At 39.7% G+C, this 24,574-nt stretch overlaps 1 protein-coding gene across 2 annotated transcripts; it reads right to left on the reverse strand.

The window, feature by feature from the left end:
- On the reverse strand, nt 1–24,241 carry LOC143217974 (glutamine synthetase 2 cytoplasmic-like). Of its 2 annotated transcripts, XM_076442779.1 has the most exons (5): nt 23,993–24,241; nt 9,815–10,083; nt 9,564–9,723; nt 4,898–5,088; nt 1–1,996 (listed from the first exon to the last, which is right to left on the reverse strand). In XM_076442779.1, exons 4-5 carry the CDS (start codon nt 5,079–5,081, stop codon nt 1,071–1,073), a joined length of 1,110 nt encoding a protein of 369 aa, XP_076298894.1. In that variant the 5' UTR covers nt 5,082–5,088; nt 9,564–9,723; nt 9,815–10,083; nt 23,993–24,241; the 3' UTR covers nt 1–1,070. The 2 variants fall into 2 exon arrangements, with proteins under 2 accessions (XP_076298894.1, XP_076298885.1); XM_076442770.1 differs by having other exon boundaries at nt 9,564–10,083.
- Nucleotides 24,242–24,574: the final 333 nt, after the last annotated feature.

Here is a 24,574-nt window from a genome sequence, read left to right on the forward strand (position 1 = left end):
TTCGAGCCAAGTTCTTTTTATTCAGTTGTTTTCGATATATCTACTGTGCGTTTCCTGAGCACGTAGGTAATCTTAAACAACATTTTACATATTTTTGGAACGGGCACAAGGGATGACACAAGCAGCGCCGATTAAGAAGAAGAAAGCGAGACTTGGAGGCAGACGACACCACCTCAAACAGCTAAAAAAGGCCTTTTACGCCTTCGAGGACCAACCAGGAGAATTTATCCCGGACTTCGACGAAAAGAAGGAAGTCAGCTCCAGGCTTACCAGGATTAAAACAGCTGCCCCGTCACTCCCCCCAGTCCCAGTCTGATTGGAAACTCACCCCCATAGCGTTCACTTCGCGGAACTTCCCCGATATACTTAGAGTCCCCACCTCAGACCCGAGATATCAATACTACGCGGATAAATTGTTCCCGCATATGTAAACTCACCTAGTTTTGAATAAATAATTCTTATACCAGAAATTCAGTCTCTTCTCACTTTGCTACCACCATTTTTCCTTCCTCCACGATATTTATCGTTACCCACCTTGAGAACAGGTTGCCGCTCGTCTGTTCTCAACCTTAAGTTACAGGCTCTCCCAAAAGGAAGCCATAGCACGTAACAACAGTAACAACAGTTAAAATTTACTATTTTTTGAATGAATTTTAGTGCAAATTTCATCCCGATATCTCTTATGGTTCAAGAGTTATAACAACACGTCACTAAATTTCTCGATCCAGCCCACTGTGCGCCGCAGGAACACGGAAGGCTTCCGGTCGCCGATCTCCTCGTGCTCGAGGAGGTTCCGGATGTCCTGCTCTGCTGAGTCCGTTATCCGCCGGATGAGCTCAGTCTTCAGAGTCTCGTACATGTCCGCCGCCGGTGGGTTTCCGATGATGTCGACCACTACGTCAGCGTACTTATTTTCCAGGTTCGCCGTGACGCAGTGGTATTTCGTGGCGTCCTGCATTATCCCGGGCAGAATGAACTGGGATTCCAACTGCTGGAACCAAATCCGCGGGTTCTTCTCCCAAAACGGTGGGATCTTTATGGCCACGCGCGCGAGCAATCGGTCCAGCCGTTTACTCGTTCAGAACACAGGTCCGGACGAGGGCCTCGCAGACCGCGTATGGGTCGCAGTTGCTGCTGGGTCTCCTATCCTCCAAGTATCCCTTCTTGTCTTCGGCGACGCCGTGCGGAATACGAATGCTGACGTTGCGATTAGCCACGCCGGCGCTGAAATCATGTATACTGCTTGTCTCGCATTTCCCGGTGAGACGGCGTTCGTTGTCCTTTCCTCCGCGCGGGTCATACGCCTGGATATGCCTGAGATGTTGCTTGCTGAGTTTGACGATCGCTTTCTGAATCTCCGCGATCCCGTTGTCCGCGCGCATCGTCTTCGTCGAGAAGTTGGTGTGCGCGCCAGCTCCGTTCCATGAGCCTTCCATCGGTTTCGGGTCAAGGGTCACGACCACGCCGTACTCCTCGGCCACCTGGTGCAAAATAAACCTGGCGACCCAGAGATCGTCACCAGCGGCTATGCCGCTGCAAGGGCCGACCTGGAACTCCCATTGGGACGGCATCACCTCAGCGTTAGTCCCAGCGATCTTGACGCCCGCGTAAAGGCAAGCCCGATAATGGGCCTCGACGATCTCGCGGCCGATCACCTTATCGGCTCCCACGCCGCAGTAATAAGGTCCCTGGGGACCCGGGAACCCGTGCTTCGGCCAACCGAGCGGCCTACCATCGACGTCCAGGAAAGTATGCTCTTGCTCGATACCGAACCACGGATCCTCGTTCTTGACCGCCTCCATCGCCTCATTGCACTTGAACCGCTTGTTCGAGGCTGTCGGGGTCTTATCGCTGTGGTAGGTGTCACACAGGACCAGTTTGTTGTTCCCCCGACGGAATGGGTCGTTGTAGATCGCCACCGGACACAAGTAAATGTCGCTGTTCGCCCCGTCTGCCTGGTACGTTGAGCTTCCATCGTACGTCCAAATTGGCAATTCTGAAAACAATGGAGGAACTCGTGAGAGATCGTCGATCGAGTTACTTATAATAACGTGTGTCCCGCTGATTCACCGAATTCACCGGCTTTAACATTAAACCTGCCGAGCCCTAAAAATGGCTACATTGTGTGGCTACATACTGTGTACATAAATTCAGTAATTGTAAAATACAAAATGTGGGAACGGTCATTCGACCGGTAATGGTAGGTTAGTGTTAAGGGGGTAGACTCGTTTTTCCAGGATTCCAAGGGTGCGGGATGCGCGTTCTCGATAATGGGGGATTTTTAATAATCGAAAGCGCTAGATAAAAGATCAATCGAGGCCGCGATCGCCCTGAAAAGTCCTATTTTTACATTTACGAGGCGTAATTTACATATTCAGCAGCATGTTGCTGTCGCAGCTTTATTAAAATAGCTACATGCGCAGCTGTATGCTTCTCAATAGTGCAAATTACGCTGCCAAATAATGCAAATTACACCTTGTAAACGTAAAAATAGGACTTTTGAGGGCGATCGCGGCCTAGACCGACCTTTTATCTAACGTTTTTGACTACTAAAAAACCCCATCTTTGTATTATTATCGAGAAATGAGAACGCGCATTCCGCAGCCTTGCAATCCTGGAAAAAACCGAGTTTCCCCGGTGGGATATCCTAAGCGTATTTGGATGCAGAGTTTTGCAATCCATTCGTCCTAACTTTCTGCTTCTGCTTTGACGCCAAGTTTGCGTTCAGCGCGTTTAGAAGATCCCGCCTTTAGTGTGATGAACGTTTCCCCGTTGGCGGGTATTGATGGTTCTGTAGTTCTACAGGGTGTTCCAAAAATGGGACGGAAAACCTTGGACCCGTCCGCGATAGCAACCTGCAAATCTCGTCCGGATTGTAGGTACATGTACTCTTAATCGACGACATGTCCAGAGACATTTCCATGCAATCGACGTATCGTAAATGTTAATGGCTGCTCGGTTGCCCGGAGAATTTCATGAATACAGACCAAACCTCCTGACAATGACAAACGCACGCAAGCAAGCCAAGCGCGATAAATTACGTGAACGTGTTAGCACGGTCAATTTTAAGCCATGTATTCACCGATTTTTACCGCAACCACTTCTTTATTGCTGTCGGGAATAAGAAACTTGCGTCGATTTACAAAGACAATTTGCATCGAAGTAACCCTCGTCACGTGACCAGGCCACGGCGGAAGCGTGGCGAATAGCGTCGTAGAAGGGGAAGGTAGAGTGGGGACATAAGTCTCAATCTGATGGCTCTGAGTGTATTGTCGAAACGCAATAAATAATTGATTGATGAACAATCACATTTATAGAAACAAAAAGTTGACAGGAATAGTGCAGCATCCTTTAGAAATTTCGTTGCTTTGGTAGATTCGTAGCTTTAGATCGAATTCGTATTCATGATGGTACTTACATACATATACTGTGGTGAGCTGACGAGAAGATCCCTGGCAGGAATGCGGTGACGTAGACAAGAATGCGCACCCGATTGGTTGGCTTGGAGGGGGGGCGCCTAGGCTCACACGCAGTTTCGACTAGAGCGTTCTATTGGCCGACGCAGTCACCCCCACTACTCGAGTCGCGTGACGAAGAGAGGGAATCAGACGTACCCTAGGGTACTCAGTGAGGGTACTCAACGGCGTAGGCACAAAATTCAGAATACTACTGAAAAATTGTCATGACGTAAAACTTTCTTATTTTCCTATTCTTATTATAAAATGTTCAAATCAGTATTGACATTAACATTCTACAGCACATATTAATAATCGTATATATATTATAAGCTCTCTCTCTCCCGCTCTCTCTCTCTCCCGCTCTCTCTCTATCCCGCTCTCTCTCGCTCTCTCTCTCCCGCTCTCTCTCTCTCCCGCTCTCTCTCGCTCTCTCTCTCCCGCTCTCTCTCTCTCTCTCCCACTCTCTCTCGCTCTCTCTCTCCCGCTCTCTCGCTCTCTGTCTCTAATGTAAAAAGCTAAAAAAAAAGTATTAAAAAAGTTACTACGACGAGACTTGAACCCGAGTACACGGCATAGCAGTTCAGCTCGCTGCCGCTACGCCACACCATTACTTACAATTAGTAAAAGAGTGAATTATGTAAACTGACATGTTGCGTCCACAAAACTTTAATTTGCAAATATCTTGAAAATTACTGAATAGTTGCCTCTATAATGGGGTATATTCGTAATCAGGGGAACGAGATCTGTAACTCTGTAAAGTCTCAACTAAATCTGTGACGCGAAGGCTTTGCATTCTCCTTGTGTAAATTGTCACTTTTCATGACTGCAATAGGATCCTCGTATTCACGGCATTGAATATTGGCTGTAAGTCGTGAAACATCGTAGCCCTCTGTAAATACGGGAATCCTACTACTATGCGTCGTGTGACGTAGCAGCTGAAAGGGCGTGGTCACGCGGCGAGTACGGGACCGTCAGAGGTGGGGGTAGACGGCGAGTACGGACCGTCAGAGGTGGGGGTAGGCGGCGCTAGCTGGAGACCCCTCTTGCCTCTGTGCCCCCCCGGGGATCTTCTCGTCAGCTCACCACAGTACTTGGTAATCACTCGAATTGTATTCGTGAGTCAAGGTTCGCTCGCGGAAAGGATAAAAACGTAGACATAAGAAGGGAAAATGCAAGAAATCGGAAAGCAGGGTCCACTATTTCATTGTTCGATCACGTTGTGATACGACACGTGACTAAATAATACGTTCTCAGCGGCGCGGCGCCGCGCCGCGCCATGGCCCGGTCACGTGACGCGTTTCTCGTCTGTGTCTCCCCTAAATTCGTGCTCCCTCCCCTCACCTGGCGACACTTAGTTGGGTACTAGGAGTGGCCAAGTTGTCGGGGTTTCACTTGATTAACTTGTATCTAACCAAATAATGATATTCTATTTTACCAACCTGATGGGCGTGTCGGTATAAATTCTACAGTCCTGGTCTTGTTCCTTAGTCCTTCGCCGGTACCATCAATCCAAATATATGTAGCTTGAATTTGATCGACCGGTTGAGGCAGGTCTAAATACTTGTTCAGTAAGCTTTTGTCTAACGCCGCGTTCGGCGACTCCTTCAGCATGGTACGTGACATCGTGACGCTGTAAGCAATTAATAAAACCTTCATAAGTACAGGGTACCCGAGATAAATCCGGAAATTTTTCAGGCATAAACAATGGCAATTGTTAATTAGGTAACTTGATATACAATAAGCCACTTATCCATAAACAAATGGGAAAATCAACCGAAAATACAACCGAACGAGCAACAATTTCGCACATTGTAAGGAGACGCAAATTTACGACTTATATAGGACTCTTTCTATTACGCTTGAATTTATTTCGAGTCGAGTCCTTCATGCAAGCCGTTCGCGTTCGTATCGTATGAATCGCACGCTGGGTGCGAGCCCAGATAAGCTCGACTCAGCTCGACTCCACTGGTCGAGCCTAGTCGAGTTCTCGCACGAAACGAGCGGCTCGCACGGCACGGATAGCTCGCATCGGTGCAAACTACTCGCATCGAAGTGAGCTACCCGCATCGTGCGAGCCGCTCGCTTCGTGCGAGTACTCGACTCGGCTCGACCATTCGAGTCGAGCTTAGCTCGGCTCGCATTTTGCAGGTACATACTCGCACAGCCCTAGACTGATTCCACGCTGTCGCGTGGAAGGTGAGAATCTCAAAGGATTCTTCATGTCATTATTTGAACTTCAATTGGGTTAAATAATTTTTCATTGCACATTTCATATTTGCTCAAATAATTCGTACACTCCAAAATTTTTTATTCTTTTGAAACTCATTTAATTTTTTGTTGTGGTACACTAGGGTGGACCTAAGCTATACTTGGCGAAAAATTTTTATCGAGATACAAAGCACGACGCCCCCCAGAATGGTTCTCTTTGGTGAGAAAAAAATTTGGGCAAAGTTTGAAATCGATCGAAAAAAAGGATCACGTGGCGCATTTAAATTGAAAATTTTGAAAATTTTGAAATTCATCGTAACTATAAAGTATTATATATCGTTGGATTTGTAATTTTTTTTTAAATAAGAATATGGAAAAATTATATGACCTTAATTAAAAAAAAAATAACGATGACCTTGAAATTTCGAAAATTTCATTTTTAAAAAAAATTTTTTTTGTGCCATTATATTTACCATATTGAACAGTGCAACTTTTTCCTCTGACATTTTTTCGTATAACCACAAATAACAGAGATATGTCATTTTGTATTGTACTATTGTACTATACATGTGAATGAATATTTTGAATATATTCTACAGAATAGTGATAAGGAACTATTTCTTATATTCTAATGTAAGACTATCCGCTTTTAAGATGGCAAGGACAGAGCGGGTCACCAAATAATACGCCGATCAATGGTGAAGCCGCTCGCCAAGAATGCATTTTATTAAATGAACAGACAAACAATACAAAATCTAGAGAGAGAATCCAAACTTGACAAGTCACTGGAAGAACGGGTCCTCAGACCCGAAGTGGCTGTAAGGACCCGCGCTGCCAGCGTATTTTATGACGCTACCCCTCTGGGTTTCCCTGAGAGGGAGGTAGCTGTGTGGTTCGCCTGTGCTGCGGACCCTCGACGTTCGATTTACATGTTTTTCGCTATTGTTGTTTTCGTTGCGTCAGGATACTGCTGGCGGTAATCTTTTACCATTTGCAGTACCAACTGCTTTTCTTCCTCATTGCGAGCTAAAATTTGATTGTATGTAATCCTGTATTAGCTTAACGGCTCTTTCTGCCGAATCATTGACCACAGGTAAAGCGTTAACTATATCTAAACCTAGTTTGTAAGAATCTTCATCTTGCCAAACTACTGGATCTTTTTTTAAAAATTCTGTCAATATATTAAATCTACTAAAAAATTGTCGACTTTCGTCTGATATAAAACCTGAAATGTCCTCTTGCATGTGATCGGCCACATTAGTTGGTAAAATGACAAATTTTTTATAATAATCGCCGCTACTAAAAGATCACTAATTGATCAAGAAACTCTTGTTCCTGTTGATCTTGTATCTGGGATCGTCGTTTACAACTCTTTTGTAAGACCTTCCACTTGTGGTATAATGACTCCAATTTCTCGACGCAGCGACTGTTTAACTGAACTGGAATTTTGGCCTTTTCCCACAACACCTCCACTTCTTTAACAACAAGGTGTGCACTAGACCGAAGGTTCAATTTCACTTTCCGCAAATTATAAAATAGCACTCCTAAAACTTGTCGTTTCGATGGCAACTTAGCGTCAATTATCTGATTTTCATCATGTTCTAATAAGAACAGTTTTTCGCGACTTCTACTTTCCATTGGGCTTCTCAATTTATATAGAAATTGAGTAGTCTTCCTGTATGACTACTGTAACGTCTCGCGTCTGCCAAATCTGGATTGAACGACGATGATCACGAGTCCGATTTTGTAAGTTGAGGTGATAGTTGATCAAAGACAACACTTGAGGTTGTATGTTCGCTTACTCGATACTGATGATTACAGTTCGTTAGCTCAGACAGATCTAATCGGTGGTTCTCTGATACATCTAAATCTTACTTCGGTGTGGATGTCGTTTGTTTGAAAAAGCGTGATGATTGGTTGATGGAGTTGAAAGTAATTGGTGGAAAAACTTGTAAGGATAGGAGTAGGAATAGGAGTGGGAGTTTAAGTACGGGTTGTTATAAAATTTTTAACGAGGGTTTACATCTGTTTCCCGGGTGTGCGCTTATGAATTTCAAGATAGGTAAAATTGTAAAAAAGTGGACTTAAGGTCCACGGGGTACATCTGGAGGTAACGTAATAAATTATATTGGGTCATAGGTAATAAATGGATATGTTTAAATATCTGTTATTTGTGGTTCTACGAAAAAATGTCAGAGGAAAAAGTTGCATTGTTAAATATGGTAAATATAATGGCATAAAAAAATTTTTTTTTAAAAATCAAATTTTCGAAATTTCAAGGTCATCGTTATTTTTTTAAAAATTAAGGTCATATAATTTTTCCATATTCTTATTTAGAAAAAAATTACAAATCCAACGATATATAATACTTTATAGTTACGATGAATTTCAAAATTTTCAAAATTTTCAATTTAAATGCGCCACGTGATCCTTTTATCCGATCGATCTTAAATTTTGCACAAATTTTTTTCTCACCAAAGAGAACCATTCTGGGGGGCGTCGTGAAAAAAATTCGTTGGTCAAAAAATAAGGACCACCCTAGTGGTACACGTTTTATAACAGTTTGTATTGCACTCTTGACTAAATCACCCCAAACATTTTCAATAGTACAACCCGTAGCGAAAAATTGAACGAAATAAGTTGAGATTTTTGGACAGGTTGGAATAATTATAAACAACGGGCCAACAAAATTTAAGCCTAAACACGTGCAGAGTACGAGCATTGTATTTGCTCACATATCCACAGGTTCTCGTTCGTCCAAATCGGAGACAAAATCAAAGAACTTTCGATAGAAATGAGGTAGAGCGATGAAATTTTTTTAAAATTAAAGCTGAAACTTTGCAAAATATGGGAAAAATAGGGAGATTATGGTACGAACGTTTTTTAACCTTCAGAAAATTCGGTAAACATGTAGAATTTCGAGAAATCGATTTTGCAATATCCTGAGGTCGTAGACAAATTTTGAGACCAGATTTGAAATCAGCGTGAAAAAATCTACAGGAAATGAGGTGTAGCATGTTAAAAAAAAATTTTCCGCACGTGGTATTGAAAAAACTGCAATTTTCTTGAAATTGTGAAAGTTTAACGAATTTTCTCAAGGTTATAAAACGTTCGTACCATAATCTCTCTATTTTTCCCATATTCTGCCTAATTTCAGCTTTAATTTAAAAAAAATTTAATCGCTCTACCTCATTTCTATCGAAAGTTCTTTGATTTTGTCTCCGATTTGGACGAAAGGTCCCACTGTGCGGCGCCTGCGAGGGCCGAGGGCCACACCCGAGTTCTCTAAACAAGGATGTGTTGCATTTGTTTGGGGAGTTGGATTATTTTGGAGGTCAACAGGGTTTTGGGACAATGCGTCACCTTACTGGGTTTGTACACAATGTCATAATCGTATTCGTTTAATTTAATTCGCTATCTCATAATCTACTTGTCGTATCTCTCTTAGTTGGTTATGAATGAAATCTTCCTCGAAAAATCGCGAGAATGACTCCTACAAGAGGTTTATTAAGTCGTCTAAACTATTGATTTCGCGGTGATCTGAGACTAGGAAGTCGATATGCCCTAAGATTTTATTCCTAATCAGAGCAAGAAGATTAGACTTATTGGCGGGTTTGACTCTTATAATTTTCATCACCGAGCAAGAAAGTCCATCAAATTGGGGTACTCTGTATTGGAAAAATACTATTAGATGACGGGGTGCTTATTTGAGGGAGAGCAACCGTAGATTCTATTGGGGGTGACACGGGAGCTACGTTGTCAACAATAAAAGAATTACCACTACTACTCAAGCTGATCCTACACGTTTTCCTACCTTCCCGCGGCATTTTAAAGCTACCTGACATTCTACGCGTGATGAAACTAATATAAATTTTATATTGTAGATTGTAGACTTACCTGATTAGGCTACTATGGTCCACCACCAATCGCGATTGCCTGGATCCTCGTCGTTAGATTCTCCCGGCTGGATTCCCCTTGTTATTGGATCCTCTCGGTTGGATTACGTCGCAGTGTGGTGGGATTAGGGAATTGGCTGGGTTCGGGTGCCCCTGGAACACTGAAGCACTCTGCTCGTAGAGGGTTTGCAGAAAATAACTTTGAACAATGTAATGTAAAGAAAGATAAATATAGACTATATTTAACTGAACTTTTAATTGTCGACTCTATGATCTGAGAATTCTATCTGCCTCGTATTTGCCTCGTCCTGGAGTTTTATCTTCTTCCAGCTTCCTTTTCCTTAGTCAATAGGAAAATTCGGATCTTCCAGCTGGACGTTGATTCGTCGGGTGGCTCGTCATCGGTTGCAGCTCGATGGTGATTGGTGGTGGAGGTGCCCGCGCGCACGAGAGTGGGGTACACGCAAGGGTGAAGGCAGTGGGCAGTCCCTAGGTGCCGCGATAATCCGACGTATACCTGGCTGTAATGCGGACCTTTAGTTCACCTAGGCACGTCTACATCATTAACGCGCGTTGTCAGTAACAGGACACTGTACAAGCAGAATATCATAGATCTATTTCCGAATAAAGTAGATGAAAAGCACACTCAGCTTCGAGCATCGAGTGCAGGCTGCAATCGATATCGGCTCGAAGCAGATCTGACTGACTGACTGACGTATAGTAAACATGACACTGATCGTGTATATTTGTTGACAATTTCAGAATTTCCAAGAACAGCAATAAAAGAAATTCGAACCGTTTCACGATATCTAAATTGCTTTCGCTGCTTTATACCAGGGTACGCGACGAAGTAATAAAACGTCAATAAAACTGAGCAATTACTTTGACCGTCGCGAGGGCCAATAAATCCTGGGTAGTTACCAAAACAACTCTGGATTTTCGAACTCTGTTTATTGCGCGCGCTGTGCTTCCCCACAATGAAACTCCTGCACGAAATTACCTGAACCTTTTCCCGGAATGTTCGTTTGACAAGCAAATTTTCACATAATCATCCATTTCATTTCCAAAGTACAGTATGTACCAGGACCTCGACGAACCGGCTTGATCGAGAGACAAACAGCCCGGACAAATTAAGGCCCGAGGGAAACCACGTCTTACCCTGCCATAGTCCGGCCACTCTAAAGGTCGTTGCCCACTAGACGCCTCCTCTGCCTACCTGCACCATCGCTCCGTCCGAAAATTGACGCTGCGCTGGTAGTTTTTCCGCCTACTAGACGACTCCAGCACCGCGCCAGAACAGTGGCGCTCACCACTAGCGCGGTTGTTCGCCGCGCCGTAACCCGTCGAACGAGCTAATCCAGACCGTTCTAGTGGTGAACACCACTGCGCTGGCGGCAACTCGTGTCGAGCGAAGATATTTTGTCAAGACACCTCTGCAGGTTCGACGGTAGGGCACCAGTTCACTATACGCAGGTAGACGGTCCGGGTCCGAGTCTGACAATAGTAATAATGTTGGGGCGTACGGTCGAATTTTTGTTGCTTTATGACTCGGTGACATCGTGGACTTTTTCGGAGTTTTCTGGCGATAGTTAATGTATTCTAAAGACACGCTGAAGTGATTTGGTTATTGCGGATTACCGGGGTTTGGACGCAGTTACTTTCGAGTGGCGAACATTAGCACTTAGCACTGCCTACACAATCGCTTCTTATTTTACTGTAACGACTACGATTTCATTAGAGGGACGAAAAGAAAATTTTCGAAGCTCGCGCGAGTCCTTTCTTTTGTTTTCCACATCAACGTGCTATTTCGGATATATCCCAATATATCCACAAACATGATTTTGACTTGGATCTATTCTGACTCTCGCATAATTAGTAGCCCAATAAAATTTCTGTCCTCGACAATGGTTACTACTACTAATAGCCAAAAATTATTTCCATCATCGATAACGGTTCCTTATGACCAAAAAGAATTGTTGTCATTTATAATGGTTGTTTACCAGTCAAAGATAATGTCTATCATCGATAATGATTATTTGTAACTATTGGGTTGTGTAATAAATTCCCGCGTTTTTCGTATCTCATTTTTTTCTCGCAATTTTCCATCAACAGAAGGGACATTCTCGGGGAGAATGTTTTGCCGGTTGCTGGATGTGCTGTTCGTACGGTACCCTCGATTTGTAACTAGAAAATACCTAGAATCTTACTAGAAAAAGGGGTCGAAACATGGGTTTCGTACTGAACGTTGTTTGACCTTATTAGAACAAATTGTGGGCTGGGTGAGGGCTCATTCGAAAGAGGAAGGTTAGACGCAGCGCGCTTTTCTCACGAGGTTAACGAGATTATGTTAATAATTAATAATATGAGGGCCCAAAGTAGAGAAAAAATCTAGGAAAAAAACCCGCAGATTTCAATGCATTTTCTGTCTCTAAAAGACTTTTTTGGCTTATGAGATGAGAAAAGCGCGCTGCGTTGAACCTTCCTCTTTAGAATGAGCCCTCACCCAGCTCAAAATATGCTCGTATAAGGTCAAACAACGTTTAGTTCCGAACCCATTCTTTCTAGTAAGATTCTAGTTATTTGCTAGATATTTGATATTTACTAGAATCTTACTAGATTTTCGATCGAAAAAGTGGGTCTGCGCGAATCGGTTGTTTGTCCTTATTTGAGCAGATTTTGGGCTGGGTGAGGGCTCATTCTAGAGAGGATGGTTCATCACACACGGGTCTGGTCATAATATAAGTCAAAAAGTCTTTTGGAGACAGAAAAATGCATTGAAATCTGCTGGTTTTTTTCCTAGATTTTTACTCTACTTTGGACACTCATATTATTAGATATAAACATAATCTCGTTAAAATCATGACCAGACCCGTGTGTGATGAACCTTCCTCTTTCGAATGAGCCCTCACCCAGCCCACAATTAGCTCAAATAAGGACAAACAACCGATTCGCGCAAACCCACGTTTCGAGCCATTTTTCTAGTAAGATTCTAGTCCCTTTCTAGTTACAAATCGAGGGTATACTACCCCCTTAACGATTCGTAAAAACGACTAAAATGAAGATCGCAAACACTAGAATTGGTTCGTCGATTTCGTATATTTGTCAGTCAATGACGATTTTAGTTATACTAATTTTCAAATTTTAAATACTTATAAAAGAAATTGTATTCACATAACTTAAAATATACTGCCAATTTTGCGATAATTGTTATCCAGACACCATAAACAATAGTTATTTTTAATTTAATAAAAAAAAATCATTTGTAAAAAGTTCATATTATCATATCGCAAGGAAGGCAGTAATCGTTGAATTTCACAGAAATTATTCGGAAAATCCAGTTGTTTTAAAATATTAATTTGCATATGTTCTACTTACAAATAATTATTATCGATGATAGACTATCTTTGACTGATAAATATCCATTATGAACGACAACAATTCTTTGTGGTCATAAGGAACCGTTATCGATGATGGAAATAATTTTTGGCTATTAGTATTAGTAATCGCATTGTCGAGGACAGTTTATTTGTGCTACTGATCATGCGAGAGTCAGATTAGGTCTAAGTCAAATTATCATCGATAAGGTCCAAGTCAGATGATCATCGATAATGATTATTTGTAACTAGAACATATGCAAATTAATAGTTTTAATGAACTAGATTTCCCGAATAATTTCTATGAAAATCAACGATTATTGCATTCCTTGTGATAAAATATAAACTTTTTACAAATGATATTTTTTATTAAATTAAAAAGAGACTATTGTTTATGGTGTCTGCAAAAATGTTTCCAACAAAAGTTGATCAGTATTCACTTTTGTACAAATCTCGATATCAAAAATTAATAGTAAATTTTTTTTTATAAAAAACTGAAGGTTACCTCAATTTTTTAAATATTAACATATATTTTTTATTTCATAATATTCTAACTGGTATCGAGACGAATTCAACAACCTATAACAATATAACATTATAAACCTTGAAATAACGGTGCTGGCGAGCAAAACATTCTCGCCGAGAATGTTCCTTCTGTCGAGGCGCGCTATTGCTGCGCTATTGCTGCGCCATTGCAGGTACAGTAGGCGCAGTCCCACTGAAATAGACAGAAGAAACCCAAAACGGCGAGGTGCGGCAGAGCGGTCAATCCGCGCTGCAGTCTGGTGGGTGCACTTTTTCCGGGGCGACGAGTAGGCCCGCTGGGGCTGCGCTATTGCTGCGCCATGGCAGGTATAGTAGGAGCAGTCCCAATGAAATAGACAGAAGAAACCCAAAACGGGGACGGAGCGATGGTGCAGGTAGGCAGAGGAGGCGTCTAGTGGGCAACGACCTTTAAGGTCCTTGCAGACTATGGGTCTTTGCCCACTAGATGCCTCCTCTGCCTACCTGCGCCATCGCTCCGTCCCCGTTTTGGGTTTCTTCTGTGTATTTCAATGGGACTGCGCCTGCTATACCTGCAATGGCGCCATTTACCTGCAGGCGCAGGTATAGTAGGCGCAGTCCCATTGAAATACACAGAAGAAACCCAAAACGGGGACGGAGCGATGGCGCAGGTAGGCAGAGGAGGCGTCTAGTGGCCAAAGACCCTATACCGACACGGCGGCTACCTGCACCGCACCGCTGTGTATTACAATGGGGATGCGGCGGGTCGTCGGTACGGCCTAGTATCCGCATCCCCATTGAAATACACAGAAGAAACCCAAAACGGCCTAGCGGCGCGGTGCAGGTAGCCACCGTGTCGGTATAGTCTGCAACGACCCTTAACGGTAACGTTAGCGTTTCCGCTTTATAATATTTGTCATTCTTGTAATATCCTGCAATTTCTACCATCTTTAACCCATAGCGCTCCAGTGGTGACTCGAAATCACCACTAAAAATTGCTGTACCATTATTCAAAATATTGTTTACATTGTTAAACATGTTGGTAGCTAATCAATTACTAAACCTTTAATTATTGTATGACGTATGAGGTATTACACTCCGGGACGAAAAGATAGCACACTGTGAAATTAATGTAATTTCTGTTTATGAAACATTAGAGAAATTCCATTTTTTTATACAAAATGCTCTGCTTTAAATCGTTAATATTTTGTAATTGTCTGCCATTTTGGTACACAGCTCTGGCAAGATGTCCTCAACAATTTTCAATAATGTCGAGGTTGGAGATCTTGCTGACGACTCCAAAACACGAATAATTTTTGAAGAAAAGACAATTTTTCTTGACCGCTTTCGCCGCGCCGCGCCGCACAGTGGGGTATTTGGCCTGAAAAAGTGGAAAAAACTATTGTAGCGTTATTTGTAGGCTCAAGGTTATAATATTATATATCATTGGATTTGCCTTAAGATCAGCTACAACATTATGAAATCCAAAATACATTTTAGTATTTGAAAAATCAAATTTACCTCAATTTTTTGAAAAAAAAAATTCTTTTAACTTTTATATATTGAAATTTGTAGACAACTGAATACTGTTCCTCTCTTGTTCCAAACATTTTTTTCTCAGATTATCAAGAACCCCTGAAAAAGCGAGGCGATAGTGGAATATTTGCACTATTATAACTTGAAAAGTATTTAAGAAAAAAATATTTTATTACAGCGTTTTGGAAAGCTCTGAAAACAAGCTGCAAGAATATGCAATAAAAAATAGGGTTTTCTATTTAAGAAATTGAAGATGACCTTCGCGTGATTTTCAGACGACTATTCAAGGTCAAATCAATGACGCCATTTTATGGCGCCTTCGAAACCATACAACTTTTGTCAGAAACAGTTTTTAACCAAAATGCTAAATTTCGAAGATATACGTCTGTTTCACTTTGAATGACTCACCCGGTATATACAATATTATAAGAGAGAATTTTAAATTTATTTTAAAATTATATTACCATTAATTTTCATCCGAAAACACATCAGAAATTTCTACCTCGGATAATATTTCAACAACAAAACTTTTATGCCCCATACGCAAAAATTTAGAAATCGAATTTTTTCCACTTTTTCGGGCCAAATACCCCACTGTGCGCCGCGTGTACTGCGACATTATCTTGTTGTAAAATGTGTTTATTTGCAGCAATTCTTACAACATAAGCGTTTACTTGTTCATTTATCATTTCAATATACCGTTCACTATTCATTCGTCCTTTTATAAATTTAATTTCTATTTTACTCCAATACACACACCCAATATCGGCCCAAATTATCACACAGCCGCCTCCCACATTTTTGGCGACGACTTAAAAATTGCTGTTCTTCATTCAAATTACGATAGTAATAGCCTACGTCGTCTGGACCATCCAAATTAAATCTTTTTTAGTCAGTAAATATGACTCTTGGCCGCTTTGTCCTCATATTTATATGCTTTTCGGCAAATTGTAAGCGAAACGCTTTATGCTCCTTCTTTAACCAAGGTTTCTTCTGCAATTCTCTTCGCGCCAAGTGCTTGCATTTTTGTAAAACACAACGTGCATTCTTCCCGTTAGTGTTTACGCCAACACTTTCAGCGATTTGTCTCGCAGTCATCCTCGAATTGGACGCCCAGAACTCTTCTTTTTCCCGTAATTTTCAGGATTTTTTAAAAAACTCATAATAACTTTTAGGCATCTATTTACAATTTTTGATATTTCTGTAATTTAATCTTGTGCTCCCTTTAATTTCAATATCGTATGTACTTCACGTACAATTAGTTTTTTTTCCACGACCCATTCTTAACATTCTTCTTAGTATGTTGTTTTATTAAATATTAAATAAGCACGAAAGAGTGAGAAGCTAGTACCCACTTAATCAATTACGTTTTGCAATGAATGTTTGCTCTTCAGTAAATTCTGCACAACCGACAAATGTAAAGCTGTTATTTGTGCCATGTATCATTTTGTCCCGCTTGTGTGCCCCAATATTTACGTTTCCATTTCGAAAATTCTATTCAAGTGAATATTGTGGACAGTGGCGGACCAAGGCAAGTGGGAGCCCTAAGCGGTCAAAATTTCGGGGCCCCCTCCCCAACAAAAAGTTTCAAGAAAACGCTCATTAAGTTATAAACAAAAAGGAAAAGTAATCAGAAATTCCATACCATAAGATATTAAATAAATTTATTAAAAAGCATACATACATTTTACACATTTTTTATTTTATATGAATTTCCGTCTTGCTTTGTTTCTTGCAAATTCATGAATTATTTTGGCAGTATCAATTTGGCTTAAAATTTTCTGCTCCATATACAGAATAGCCACATATTATTAGCCTTTCTTCTCCCATAGTGCTCCTTAAATAATTTTTTACACGCTTTAAAACAGAAAACTATCTTTCTCCTGACGCATTAGATAACGGAATTGTTAAAAAAAATTTCAATAATAATTCAACATTCGGAAATGTGCAAGGCATTTCTTTGGCTGCTCGATAGATGTCTGGTGTGGTTTTTATGCTGTCCTCGTTTTATTTCAGAAACATTAAAAAATGGTCACATTCATCTTCAATAGTATAAACATCAATATCATTTTTGTAAATATCCTTCAACTTATTCATCGCGATCTTTTTTCTTCTTTTGATAAATTCAAATAAAAAAATATTCGAAAAGGCTTTACCAACAACTTCATTCGCTTGAATTCTACGAGATAGTTCTGCCTTGATGTTATCACATACATCATATCACATACATACATAAAATATTCTCTTATTCTAAATTCATATCCGACTTCTTTGTTTTCATCAAAAAACATTTTTCTCTTTTTGTGTCTGCGAGTTTGTCCTTCTTCTACATTAAATAATAGCCCTGAAAAATCAGTTGCCTTTTTTTCCACTTTTTCAAATTCTTCTCTGAAATTATTTATAAAATAATTTATATTTATATTGTAGATACACCCACTTATTTACAGTATGTATTTATTATTTATATTAGATTTTTTCGATTATTTTATGAAGGGTTTTTTGAACCTTTTCGGTCATTTCCAAAATCTTTAAGTTGAGATATTTTAAGAGCTCGGGGCCCCTTGGTATCTGGGCCCCCCGCGACCGCTTAGTCCGCGTACCGTTAGATCCGCCTCTGATTGTGGATGATATTCAGTACATATTAAAATATTCATTTTCTTCAAATGAGAAAAAATAGACGATGTGCTATCTTTTTGTCCCGGAGTGTATATCAATTTTATATCTATCAAAAATGAAAAAAATCGTATACATAGAACGAAATATTATTCTACCTAAAACGAGATATGTTTCATTTTCGAGTTAAAACAGCTCCGAAGTTAAAACAGCTGCAAAGGGTTAATTATTTTATTATCTTTTAAACTATCTTTTAAATTTTCAATATAGGCCCAAATAAAAAAGTTGGGAAATGCAACTTTTAGTATTTTCTCCACAATTCCGGCCAATTACAATTTCTGGAAAAATATCTTTTCACATCATGCAGCAAACTAATTTCTCCAACTTCTCAGAAAAAGTCCAAATCGATACGATAGTCCAATATTACAAAAGTTACAGAGTTACTCGAATTAATACAGCCTCTGGCAAAAACTTTCCGATCCGGAGGCATTGATACGGATTTTATAGAAAACATTCATGTTTCAGAAGTATAAATTATGACTTCATGGAGTTAAAACTGATGAGAAATTAAAAGGGGCTTATGAAAGAATGAAGAGAGAACACCAAAATAACATAAGATTCCATTTATTATACCAAAGAAACGAGAAAATAAAAAAAAATGTTACAAGGGAAAAGGTTTCCGTATAATAAAACTGCTGCAAGAAAGTTTTCGATTCGATTTATAGTGTCCAACACCAAATATGTTCAACAATTACTGTTGGATCATTCTTATAGAGTTTTTTTCGCTGATTTCTTGGGAAGCCAGAACAATTAGTTTACTACAGGGTGTGAAACATTTTTTGAAAAAATAGCAATTGATCGGAATTGTAGAAAAAATACTAAAAGTTATACATATGGACCTATATTGAAAGTTTACAATAAAAAGTACGTTCTGTAGGTCTGCATCAATTACTACATGCACTGTGAAAGTTTCATCGAAATCGAAAGTTTGATGCGGGGAAAAACGACAAGGCCTTGAAACATGTGAAAATTCTTAGATATATGCCGAAAATCGTGAAAATCTGCGATTTTTACCATCTTTAAACGTTTGTAGCTCATTGCAACGTCGACCGATTTTGTCGAAATTTTCAGAATATGTTTAATTCACACAGATCGACAAAATGTATTTTTTTAATTTTTCAATATGGATCCACATAAAAACTTTGTAAAATGCAACTTTTAGTATTTTCTCTACAATTCCGAACAATAGCAATTTTTGAAGAAATTACTTTTTACACATCCTGCAGTGAACTAATTGCTCTAGCTTCCCAAGGAAGTTCAAATCATATAGTTCGATATTAAAAATGTTGTGTCTGTTCTTAAAAGTTAGGGGAATGAATCGACAAAAGCTCTCCGGCATTATGCGACTTCTACTTATTTTTTAATTGTTTCATTTTATTGTTCTTTTTCAGTTGCCAAAATTACTGTCACTCTAGGAAAAATCCCGAAACCGAAACGTTGACAGAACAGCGAAGATTGTGCATAAAGCTATATGGACGCTTAATGACAAAGAGAAAGGAAAACGATAGAACTGTACTAAGGTAATAAGGGAAGGGGGAAGAAAGGAAACGAGAGAGAGGTACATGTACAATTTCCAGAGAATTGAGAATTCCGAGTCTTTCAATATAAAGTATAAATACAAGGCACAAAGTATAGTGTTCGACCATTTTAAAAGCTATTTTGTTTATGGCTGCGCCTTGAATGTACACGAAGTGTTTATGGGTCGTCGGAATGACGGTCGAGGGATTAGCACGGAAAGAAAGGAATTTGCCGCGACATCAGTGATGCCAGAATCATGGGTCGTGGGTTTTTTCCCCTCCGCTCGCTCAGCCGACTCGACCCCCCACTCTAACGCACCGTCGTCGCCAGGTTGCTTCTACTGCGCACGCGCTACACGAACGTATCTCTACTCTGTCCGTGTGAGTGCCTGTTCGATTGCACGCGCGCTACACACACCAGCGTACCTCTACTCTGTCCGTGTGCGCTGCTTGTGCGCTTGCGCCAGCCACAATCTATTTTTAGCATTCTCCATCCACATCCACGCCTGCTTGACGGAAACGAAACTGAATCTGAAATTCGGCCGTCGAGCCGTCGAGCGTATCAATCGCAATCTGGAGCTAGCCTTCGAGTCCCCGCGTGCAGCGAGTTTTATTTTTATTTTTCATTACTTTTTTAATTACATTTTTTAACCTTCCAAAAAATTTAAATATATATTATATGTATATTCGTAAGTTTGAACCCTTTATCTCAACCAGGAGGGTAGTGAAAGGGTAAAAACTAATTATTGGTTTTTCCCACATTTTCCCTATTTAATGGTATACTTAAAAATTCTAGAAAAATTCTACAAAATTGTAGATATTATTCCCTATGATTGTGAATTTTTTCAGATTTTTTGCAAATAGTAAGTATGAAAAATCGTATAGCCGGATATAAGATGGTCAAAAGAGCTCATCCAAATTAATTTTTAATCACACGTTCAATAAAAATCACATGTTCAATAAAAAATTACGAAAAAATTCATGAACATTCTGCCTAATAGCATACACGCGATTGAGACCAATTTCAAACTTTTTGGTTGTAAATAGCCAATGGGTATAGCCGGATAAGATAGTCAAAAATGCCCTTGAACCGAATTTTATCGACGATGTGCCATTCGATAGAACACAAAGAAAAAACATACTGTGCAAAATTTCAACCCTGTATTTCGATCGGGAGGGTAGTTATGGGGTAAAATCGAAAAATCAGTTTTGGGCCTATTTTCCCTAGTTAATGACGTTTAGAAATTCTGAAAAACATCTGACACATGTCAAGAGAACCCAAATACATACTTTGCAATTAGTTTCAGATTTTTAAAAGGGAAATCCTGCTTGTAAAAAATCAAAAACCTCATAAAAATCGAAAAAATGCAGATTTCACATGGAAGTTCTAGAGTGTCCACATTTATATTTTTACAGTAGCAGTATATTGTTATAAGTATTGTTCATGAATTTTTTCAGATTTTTCGGTTTGGTGCGCCGTTGTTAAAAAAAATAAAAACCGATTTTTTCGACGTTTTTTCCGCGAAGAACTAAGCTAACCTTAAAATTGTTACGTTCTATTTATTCTGTAAGTCTATCAGGCTCTGATAAACCTTGAGCATTCTACAGAAGTAATTAAAAAATGAAATCAACTTAATTAATATTTCTACAGTATAGACATTACATCTAGAAATATAAATCACGTTTCCAACAATTCAGTTGGCTCAGTGCGTTAGGCGTTCGATTGTGGACCGGCCTATGCTAGGTTCGCGCCCGTCGTAGATGTATTTTTTTTTATTTCATCTCAATTCTCTTCTTTTTTTATATCTAACTTCACACTAGTCAAGGATATTTTTGTAGAATTCTTTTAAAAGCAATATTAAGAAATTTAAAAAGTATTTTAAGGTAAAATACACCAAATATAGTAGTTGTGTCTAACAGAGTCGTAAGGCGAGTAAAGAAAAGAAAAGGTAAACGTATAAAGGTGAACAAAGGTAAAAGTTAATGAAACATCAAAAGTTTGTCATTCTAAATATGCTTTTATAGATCCGTTAGTTTATTGACAAGTATCGGAACATCTGCTTTCACTGTGAAATATTTCATTAGCAACCCTGAGTGGTACATACACAACAATTGCTGTTCCGCATAAGAGACGAGGTACCAAATTGAATGCCTCAAAAGAAGTAAATAACAATAGAACCATTTCTACAACTTGAATTTCTTTCTTTTCTCTATAACAAAGTATTTAAAACTCGAAGGCACATAAATGGAATTACTGCTGAAAATGTCGAGTACTGCCAGAAGTTCCTCCAATTTTCAACATAAATAAATCTTTCAATTCATCGATAAAATAAAATATGCTTTACAGAAAACACGATAAAATGAAACTGAGATAATTACGATCCGCACAAGCTATGTATGTATTATAATTTTTTTGCGAATTTCACCTTAAAATATTTTTTTTGAATATGTAGATATTGCTTCTAAAAGAAATCTACAAACACACCATTGATTATTATATAGTCAGACATAAAAAAAAAGAATTAATCAAGTAAAAAAAATGTATACCTATGCCGGGAGCGAACCTAGTATAAGCAGTCAACAGTCGAACGCCTAACGCGCTTTTTTTTTTAAACATGTTTATTGAATATATTAGTACAATCAGAGTTAACAGGAGTCAACAAAAATAATAAAAATCTCCACACAGTATTGCTATGTTAAGCTGATTGTTCGCTCGCGTGCGAATCTCGGTGCTTCACAAATCTTTGGACGGTGGAAGAATAAATAGGAACTGGGTAACGGTTGGATTACTTGTAAGCTGAGGCGCCTTAAGGGATAATGGAAGGGAGAATGGGGAAAAAGTTTTATTAAAAAAAAACCCCTTAACAGTCTTTGGTATAGGATGTTTGCTTAAGTACTACTTAGGGACTAACTTATTACTAACAACGATATATACATATTGTATACATATAATATTAGGTAGCTATCGTGCCACGGTACAATATGATGATGTTGAGTTTTACATGTAGATCTCTCAAGTCATTTAAGTGGCCCTAGTGTGATGTTGGGCACTATAATTTTCCGCTCGAGTAGCTCTCGCATGTGAGTGTCATTTGGTGAGAGCCACCAGCATTTTTTTTTTATCTAGTCGATGAAAATCTTGATGATCTTTCCTAGGTATGAACGCCTAACGCACTGAGCCAACTGAATTGTTGGAAACGTGATTTATATTTCTAGATGTAATGTCTATACTGTAGAAATATTAATTAAGTTGATTTCATTTTTTAATTACTTCTGTAGAATGCTCAAGGTTTATCAGAGCCTGATAGACTTACAGAATAAATAGAACGTAACAATTTTAAGGTTAGCTTAGTTCTTCGCGGAAAAAACGTCGAAAAAATCGGTTTTTATTTTTTTTAACAACAGCGCACCAAACCGAAAAATCTGAAAAATTCATGAACAATACTTATAACAATATACTGCTACTGTAAAAATATAAATGTGGACACTCTAGAACTTCCATGTGAAATCTGCATTTTTTCAATTTTTTTGAGGTTTTTGATTTTTTTACAAGCAGGATATTTCCCTTTTAAAAATCTGAAACTAATTGCAAAGTATGTATTTGGGTTCTTGACATGTGTCAGATTTTTTCAGAATTTCTAAACGTCATTAACTAGGGAAAATAGGCCAAAAACTGATTTTTCGATTTTACCCCATAACTACCCTCCCGATCGAGATACAGATGTTTTTTCCTGGTGTTATATCGAATGGGACATCGTCGATAAAATTCGGTTCAAGGGCATTTTTGACTATCTTATCCGGCTATACCCATATTGGCTATTTACAACCAAAAAGTTTGAAATTGGTCTCAATCGCGTGTATGCTATTAGGCAGAATGTTCATGAATTTTTTCGTAATTCTTTATTGAACATGGTGTGATTAAAAATGAATTTGGATGAGCACTTTTGACCATCTTATATCCGGCTATACGATTTTTCATACTTACTATTTGTAAAAAATCTGAAAAAATTCACAATCATAAGGAATAATATCAACAATTTTGTAGAATTTTTCTAGAATTTTTAAGTATACCATTAAATAGGGAAAATGTGGGAAAAACCAATAATTAGTTTTTACCCTTTCACTACCCTCCTGGTTGAGATAAAGGGTTCAAACTTACGAATATATATATAATATATATTTAAATTTTTTGGAAGGTTAAAAAATATAATTAAAAAAGTAATGAAAAATAAAAATAAAACTCGCTGCACGCGGGGACTCGAAGGCTAGCTCCAGATTGCGATTGATACGCTCGACGCGACGGCTCGACGGCCGAATTTCAGAATCAGTTTCGTTTCCGTCAAGCAGGCGTGGATGTGGATGGAGAGTGCTAAAAATAGATTGTGGCTGGCGCAAGCGCACAAGCAGTGCACACGGACAGAGTAGAGGTACGCTGGTGTGTGTAGCGCGCGTGCAATCGAACAGGCACTCACACGGACAGAGTAGAGATACGTTCGTGTAGCGCGTGCGCAGTAGGAGCAACCTGGCGACGACGGTGCGTCAGAGTGGGGGGTCGAGTCGGCTGAGCGAGCGGAGGGGAAAAAACCCACGACCCATGATTCTGGCATCACTGCGCGACATTACGAGACGGGGTTCAGGTAATCAACGACTCCTCCTGGCCCGAAATGAAGGTTATTTACCCGCCCTACTTATGGCATAAAGTCCTTATATGTATCCTGAAAACTATTTCAGACAAAAACGTCCGAACGCTTTCAGAGAAATGTACTTTTTACGAGAAATTAAACTATATTGTTACGTCGCAGCAGAGAGGATAAGAGAGTGCTCACGCCCGGGTCTGAGTTGCCACCACTTTTTGGCACGCTCACGCTTAGCACGGAACAGCTCCTACACCCACGGTTGAGCCCGCTTTTACCACGAAACAGCGACCATACCACCGACGAGATACTGTTAAAGACTGCCAGCACCGACGAGATACTATTAAGACTGCCAGCCCCTGTCACCGACGAGATACTATCACCGACGAGATAAAAGGATAGACCTATCACCCAATGTATTTTGGTGGCCATCTTTGCTGAGGCCACATGGCAACTATGCGACGAATATTTTCGAATGTGTTTTGGCAACTACGCAATCGATATCTGAAATTCTACGTAATTTCTAAACTCACCACTCTAAATTGTAGAGGGCATACGAAAACATCTGGTTTTTTTGCACAGTCGGTAATTCATAGCGTGGACATGAAGTCCCATAAGATGATAGGTCTATCCTTATGGGGGCCGTCTCCTAGCAGATGACGGTCGCGCGTGAACACTCACACACCGCTAGACCACGTATACGTACGCGAGAATTGCTAGGATCAGGGAAATGCGTTCTGATTTCTCGATAATGCAAAGACGGTGGTTTTTATT

Source organism: Lasioglossum baleicum, chromosome 2 (genome assembly GCF_051020765.1).
Source record: "Lasioglossum baleicum chromosome 2, iyLasBale1, whole genome shotgun sequence".
Lineage (NCBI taxonomy): Eukaryota > Metazoa > Arthropoda > Insecta > Hymenoptera > Halictidae > Lasioglossum > Lasioglossum baleicum.

Excerpts from the sequence above, each read along its gene's own strand:
- LOC143217974 (XM_076442779.1), bottom strand. The coding sequence starts at position 5,081 with ATGTCACGTACCATGCTGAAGGAGTCGCCGAACGCGGCGTTAGACAAA. Across the intron at positions 1,997-4,897 it reads TATACCGACACGCCCATCAG|AATTGCCAATTTGGACGTAC; the intron begins GTTGGTAAAATA and ends CATTGTTTTCAG.